The 7,197-nt window shown below is 42.5% G+C and overlaps 1 protein-coding gene across 1 annotated transcript in view; it reads left to right on the top strand.

Moving 5' to 3' along the window:
• ADAMTS13 (ADAM metallopeptidase with thrombospondin type 1 motif 13) overlaps window positions 1-7,197 on the top strand; it is a 54,409-nt gene that overhangs the window by 22,760 nt on the left and 24,452 nt on the right. The window contains exons 13-19 of the mRNA XM_069069173.1: window positions 133-284; window positions 441-504; window positions 1,234-1,360; window positions 4,004-4,152; window positions 5,073-5,193; window positions 5,357-5,437; window positions 6,074-6,255. Coding sequence (XP_068925274.1) covers window positions 133-284; window positions 441-504; window positions 1,234-1,360; window positions 4,004-4,152; window positions 5,073-5,193; window positions 5,357-5,437; window positions 6,074-6,255 — 876 coding nt within the window. The remainder of the gene's footprint in view (window positions 1-132; window positions 285-440; window positions 505-1,233; window positions 1,361-4,003; window positions 4,153-5,072; window positions 5,194-5,356; window positions 5,438-6,073; window positions 6,256-7,197) is intronic.

Here is a 7,197-nt window from a genome sequence, read left to right as displayed (position 1 = left end):
CTCTCTCTCTCTCTCTCTCTCTCTCTCTCTCTCTCTCTCTCTCTCTAGCATATGCTTAGCAGTGGAATCCCTGAATCAAACAAGATTTGGACATTTAAATTACTTTATTTTCAACAAGTTTTTCTATTCTAGTGGTGCTTTAAGGGCCACTGCCATTCTCTGGAAGAGTTGACCCCAGTCTCTTTGGTACATGGACAGTGGTCTAGTTGGGGCCCTCCTAGCACTTGCTCTCGAACCTGTGGAGGGGGAGTCATCACTAGAAGACGGCAGTGCAACAACCCTAGGTACATGGGACCTCAGTTTCTGGGGGTGGGTGGGGGTGGGTTGGGATGAGAGAACACAGGTGCTTCCTTCATCTAGGAGCAGGCTGTAGGTACACTGTGGCAAGGAAGCTGTCCACATTGCTCTCCCTCCTGACAATGCCCAATGGTGCTTTTCAGACCAGCCTTTGGTGGTCGTGACTGTGCAGGAGCTGACCTCAAGGCTGAGCTGTGCAACACTCAGGTAGGGATGCTCTCTTTAGACCAGTTGTGGGGGTAGAGACCTCTGTTAACCCTGAATCCTATTATCTGGAGGAGCCAAGCCACTACAGTGAGTGTCTAATTGGACAAGACCCTAGAGGTCCTCCCTTAGGGCAAGAATTGCCTCTACAGCTTTCTGAACTGATAGAGATAAGAAAACACTAAATCCTACACTCCCAGATGGGTAGGGAGAAGCTGGGACATCTGTGCTACCGGTTACCAGGGCTTTGCTACCTTTCATAAATGTACAGTTTAAGCCAATACAAAGATTTTTTTCTTGAACTGAGTTGCAATTTGCCTCCTAACTTCCATCTGTGCATCTTAATTTTGTTTTCCAGAGCTATACAAAATAAGTATGTGATAGCCCTTCAGAGGTATCTGAAGAAAACTCTTATGCCTCCAGCATTCTCTCTTCCTCAGGCAAAGTAACCTGAGATCCTGTGTCCTGGGACATTATAGAGCAAATTATGACTTTAGACACATTGTGTCTCGCCCTGGAAAGGCTTTAATGCCAGTTATCCTCATGAACTTTGGCATGAAAAAGGCTGAGATGCACTGTCTCTTTTGGGGATCCTCTCTTCATTTTTTTTTTCTGACCAGCTACAGTTTTCCTGACCAAGTTTAAATAATTGGAGCTTTCCTCTCAATAGTCTTGTCTGTCAAAGATCACTTTCTGTCTCCTCTGGATAGCCTCCATTCCTCTTTTCTGCAGGCCTGTGTAAAGACCCAGCTAGAGTTCATGTCTGAGCAATGTGCTACGACTGATGGGAAACCACTATACCTCACTGCTGGAGTCCCTACCTTTTACAGCTGGAAGTCGGCTGCTCAGTATAGCCAAGGTAGGGGAAGGGGACGAGAATAGCAGGAGAGAAGTGAGGCCGTCTCTCTCTCTCTCTCTCTCTCTCTCTCTCTCTCTCTGTGACCCTCACTATATTGGGACTGCACTGCTAGAATTTAGTTTTGGTGTCCTTCTATTACCTCTATCTGTGTCCATTCCTTTGTGGTGCATTGGCAAAAGTATTGAATTTAAAGTCAGAGTGTCAGGGTTCAAATCCCAGCTCTGTCACCTGTTACCTGTGTGACTTTGGCCAAGTTACTTAACCTTTCTGGGCTTCATACTCTTCAGCCATAAAATGAGGGGATTAGATAAGGTGGTTTCTAAAGTCCCTTCCAGTTCACTAGATAAATCAATCAACAAGCATTTGTGACATGCCTGCTCTGTACCAGGTACTGTCCTAAGTGCTGGAGATAATGTCTCTGCTTATAACTAACTGCTCAGTGGTCTAGAAGCCTTAAATGCCCAAAGGAATGAAATAATAAGGTTAGAATGATAGAGTATACTGGAGATATTTTGGGGTAGAGACCTTATCAGCAAATGTATTGAAATATTGGTTGAAAAGACTTACTGGGATTCAGTTCTGTTTATTTTCCCCATTATGCAGCATCATGTGCTCTCTCAAGTGGATGGTTTTGTGGTGGATAAGTGGTCACAACTGAAAAGACAAGAAAGAACATGTACAAAACATATGTATCAAAAGCCAAATTTATTAAAGTTAAATTTTAGGATGTAGTGGGATGGCCCTTGGTCTCAGTGTGGGAAAACAGTTACTGATTGAATTCAGCCCTATTGCCAATCCTAGCAGTGTTAATTAAGGGCCTAAAGTTGGGAAGCAAACCCAGGAAGAAAATAGCCCTCTAATTTTGGAAGCTCCTGGCACTCCTTGATTCTCAAGCACAATCTTAGCTTCTCCCATGATTTATGGCATTCTTGACATCTTGACAGCTTTCCCTACTTCCCCATCATACTTTAAGCTTTCCAGGGTTTTAATGGGTGGGGAGACTAGGTTTTACCTATGGATTGCATTCCTGAGTTGAGTTAGGATATTAGAGCATTACAATTGCCTGAGAGGGCACAGAAGGAGAAAAAAAAAAGGGTGTGTTTGTTTGCCTGCAGGCCTGCTGCTCTCTTCTTTTGGCTTATCACATTGCTTACTGTGAAAGTTTGCTGCATATTATAATAAGGGTCTGTTCTCCTGGCCTTGGGCTAGGCTGGTCTGCCTCCTTACCTATATATTCCTAGAGCTTCCATGCAAGTCGTCATTACCTCTATAGCTGTTAACACCTAGGGAGTTTGAATGGGGACTCATGGTTTAGGAATATAAGACAGCAAATAGAAAAAACCCAAACCCTCACACAAACCCCCCCCCCCCAAGATTCTTTTAGGACTATCCATGGCCTAAATACATGGCAATTCCTTTTAAAAATATATTATAGATATATAATTTTTTATTTAACTGAATTTCCCCCATTTTCCTCCCCCATCATCTCTTATAACAAAGAATTAAAATATTAAGAAAAGAAAAAGAGGAAAAAATTCAGCAAAACTGATCAATACATTAAAAAAAATCTGAAGTAGTATGTAAAATTCCACACTTATGAACCTTCCCAAATGCACCACTACTTCAGAAGAGTCAGCAGATGTCTTCCTTGATCTCTTCTTTAAGGGCCAAGCTTAGTCTGTGTAATTTTGCAGAATTCATTTTTTCAGTTGTTTCGTAGTTATTGCTCTTTCCATTTTTGTTTTTGTAGTTACTGTGTTTATTGCTTTCTTGGCCTTGCTTACTTCATTTTGTATCAGTTCATGTAAATCTTTCCATGCTTCTCTGTATTCAACATATTTATAATTTCTTATATTTTTTGTTTTATTACATTCATATGTCACAATCTATTTAGACATTCCTCTATCGATAGGCATCTATTTTGTTTCCAATTATTTGCTACCACACAAAAATGCTGCTATAAATATTTTGGTGGAAACTTTCTTTTTGTCAGTTACCTCCTTAGGGGTATATATCTAACAGTGGGATATTGACATTTACTCAACTTTATTTGCATCATTCCAAATTGTTCTTCAGAATGGTAACTTATAGCTCCACCAACAATGCATTATTGTGCCTGTCTTTCCATAGCCTCTCCAACACTGACTGTTCCCATGTTTTGTCATATTTTCCAATTCCCTGAGAGTGAGTGAGGTAAAATCTCAGGGTTGTACTGAGTGGCATTTCTATTGCTGTTGGTCATTTGAAGATATCCAATGGTTGTTAATAGTTTCCATTTTTTCTTTTGAGAAAAATTTATTCGTAGCCTTTGTTTATCTCTGGGGGACATAACTCAATTCTCCCAAACCTGTCTCTAAACTTTAAGTCTGCTCTAGAAGTGTAATAAACAAGTGAACATTAATTCAGGGCTTTTGTCTTGTACTTTAAATATTGGGGTATCTTCTATCACAAAACAAAAATGGGAGCTTTAAATAGCTAGCAGTAGCAGTCCTCAAGTAAGATCTGCTTCTAAGGCCAGTGATGAAAGCTCTGCAGGACCCTGACCTGATTTCACAAGCTATCATTGCTTCCTCCACACCTTCTTCTCGCTCTTAGGCATCAGGTAGTATAACACATAGTTCCTTCACATCTCTGCCTTCCCAGGAAATGATCTCTGCAAGCATATGTGCTGGGCAGCTGGAAAGAATTTCATAGTGAGCCGTGGGGAAAGTTTCCTGGATGGTACTCGATGTGTGCCCACAGATCACCAGGGAGAGGGGACCATGAGCCTCTGTGTGATGGGCAGATGCAGGGTATGTAAGGCCATTTTTCTGTGTGTGTGTGTGTGTGTGTGTGTGTGTGTGTGTCTGTCTGTCTGTCTGTCTAGGAAAATCAGACTGAAGCTTGAAGGGATTCTTGGTTCCCCCATTAGATTACAAGCTCCTTGAGGACAGGGACTGTTTTTTGCCTTTTTTTTAATCCCCAATGCTTAGCATAGTGCCTGGCACATAGTACGTGCTTAATAAAATGTTTATTGACTGTTTTCCACAAACCCAAGGTAGAGTGTTGAAGCAGGTGGAATTTGTCTTTGACATCATCCCCTTTGCTCTCCCCTCAAATCACTTCATTTGGACACTTGTCCAGGATGCCTTTGTGTATGTATGCATATATGAATGAATAAAAAAAGGGTTTATTAAGTGCTTACCATGTGCCAAGCATTATGTTAAGTTTTGGTGACACAGATCTTGTCCTCAAACAGCTTGCACTCTGATTGGGGGAGACAACACATAAAAGAGAGGTAAGCAGCAGGTTGAATGGAAAGGCCCAATAGTCTTATGAGTAAAGCAATGAGGTTAGATGACAAGACCCGTGAGCCCCTGGATTATATAAGTGGATTGATAGTGCAGGGGGCCGCTGCAGGATGTAGAGATAGGGTATATGGTAAAGTCTGGAGTACCACAGGGTTCAGTGGCAGGGCAGATGGTAAGGTCTGGTGGTCCTCCATCTCATAGGAAGGAATAAGGCTGTTATCTAAGTTATCCTCCAAGTCCTGTGAGCAGTTAAGCAGCTGGGATTAAAGCTAACACAAGGAGGGAGGGTGCTCCCAGGGGTGGTGAGTCTTCCCACTTCTAGATGGGTCTGAAATGGCCCTGGGAAAAGCAAAGTGGGGAAGGTCAGGTCCTAGTCTTCTTTGTACCCCAGAATCCAATCTTTCGCCTTGTCTTTTGATCAGGCATTTGGATGCGATGGCAGGATGGATTCTGGACATATGAAGGATGTGTGTCAGGTCTGTGGGGGAGACAACACCACGTGCAGCAGAGTGAGCGGCTCTTACACTGGAGGGAGGGCCCAAGGTACAGCAGAACCTTTGCCAGCTTGGGGATGGTGCTTTTCCTTAACAGAAGTTTCCTTTTCACTAGCAGTCTGATGAAAAAACACAGGACAACTCAGATTAATTTCATAGCATTCTGATCAAAGGGCATGACCCATCCATCTCCTGTTTGAATTTCCTCCTAGAGTATGTCACATTCCTGACAATTTCTCCTAATTTCACCACTGTGCATATCACCAACAAGAAACCTCTCTTCACACACCTGGGTAAGTAGGCAAGAAGAAAAGGCAACACCACAATTAGCCCTTCTGGGTCTTGCCCACAGCTGACCTTAGAATATCTATAAAACCCCCTGAAGTTAGCACTATTTATGAGCACTGAATGGATTAAAAAGCATTTATTAAGTGTTTACTATGTGCCGATCACTTGCATGTCTCACATTGCGGTGAAAATATTTCCACTTCCAAAGGATTATAGCCTATATATAGGTACAACTGCCCTTTATTTTGTAGATGAACAAGCTGAAGTCCAGAGTGATTAATAAGCCATTTGCATAAGGTCAGAAAGATGAGTAGTGCCAGAATCCCAACTCCCCAGAGGTTATCTGACCACAAATCTGTTGTCTTGTTCGTTATGCTGGCTGTGTGATTTACAGAAGGAACCCCCCCCCAGCTGATGCAACTTTTAACTGTAGTGACCAGCTGTCTGAGAGTGTATCCCACTTGTCCTTTGTGACTTTTTCCTTTTTACTTCCATTGGTCCTGCTCACATCTCCCACCCCATTCCCTAAGCCTCTTTCCTGGATGTCCAGAGGTTTCTGCATCAATCCCTGACTGTAGACAGAGAGTGGAAACAGATGACTAGTGTGCTTCCTTTAATATTAACACTGTTGGGAACCATAGCTGTGAAGGTAAGAGGGCAGTATGTGGTGTCTGGGAAGAGGAGCATCTCGTACAACATCACCTACCCCTCAGTCCTGGAAGACAACCAGATTGAGTACAAGGTCTTCCTCACCAAGGAAAAGATGCCCCACTTGGAGGAGATCAGAATCAGAGGACCCACCCAAGAGGACATTGAAATACAGGTGAGGATGGAAGTAGTGGGTAGTTACAGGCAGTAGTGAATTGGTCAAAGTTTGACTGTGACTCTCCCTCCCGGTTGCTATTTTGAACCAGAGATGGGAACTTAAAAGTCTCAGGGGAATAAAATCAATAATGTATTTTTAGGAAAGCAACTTTTAATAAAAGTCACCTGAGATGGCTTTTGGATATAACACATACTGTGGTAGACTAGAGAGTGTGGGTAGTGCTTCTTGAAGAGAAAAGTGACTTGGATTCACAAAGGGACTGCCTTCTACCCCCATCTCCCTAGGCATGGGAATCATAGAACCCAAGAGATAACACTCCCATACTCACTGAATCCTCAGATCATAACATGGAGGCTATACAGTATAGTGGATTGAGTACTGAGCCAAGAAGACTTGAATTCAAATCCTAATTCTGAGACACTTACTGGCTATGTGATCTTCACAAGCCAATCTCACCTCTGACACTATTTGACTGCTGACAAGTTACTTAACCTCAATGTACCTAAGGTAACTTGTTAGGCTCCTAAGACATAGATAGGTTGGAATTCCACGTGTTAAAATGGTAATATGACTTTAATAAGAAATAATTATGAATAAATGAATGGGAAAAAAGCATTTATCAGCTGCAAGGTTTTGTGGTTTTCCATCTCACCCAAAGGCCTTTAGCTCTCAACTCATCCAAGTGGTGTTAAAAGCTATGGAGGAAGGAGACCATTGGTACTGTTCTTCTCAGCTACCTCATGGAACTAGAAGTGATTGAGAGAGGAGGTGATTGAAGGGCTAGCAATGATAAAGGGCACTCCTTGCTCTCAGTTATTATGGCTAAATGAGAAAAACTTTTCCTCTCTCCCTCCCTATTTCTTCCTTCCTTCCTTCCTTCCTTCCTTCCTTCCTTCCTTCCTTCCTTCCTTCCTTCCTTCCTTCCTTCCTTCCTTCCTT

This window comes from Petaurus breviceps, unplaced genomic scaffold (assembly GCF_028583685.1).
Source record: "Petaurus breviceps papuanus isolate PSGF00001 unplaced genomic scaffold, PetGlider_PUasm1.0 90779, whole genome shotgun sequence".
NCBI lineage: Eukaryota > Metazoa > Chordata > Mammalia > Diprotodontia > Petauridae > Petaurus > Petaurus breviceps.
This window is presented reverse-complemented; position numbering and strand designations above follow the sequence as displayed.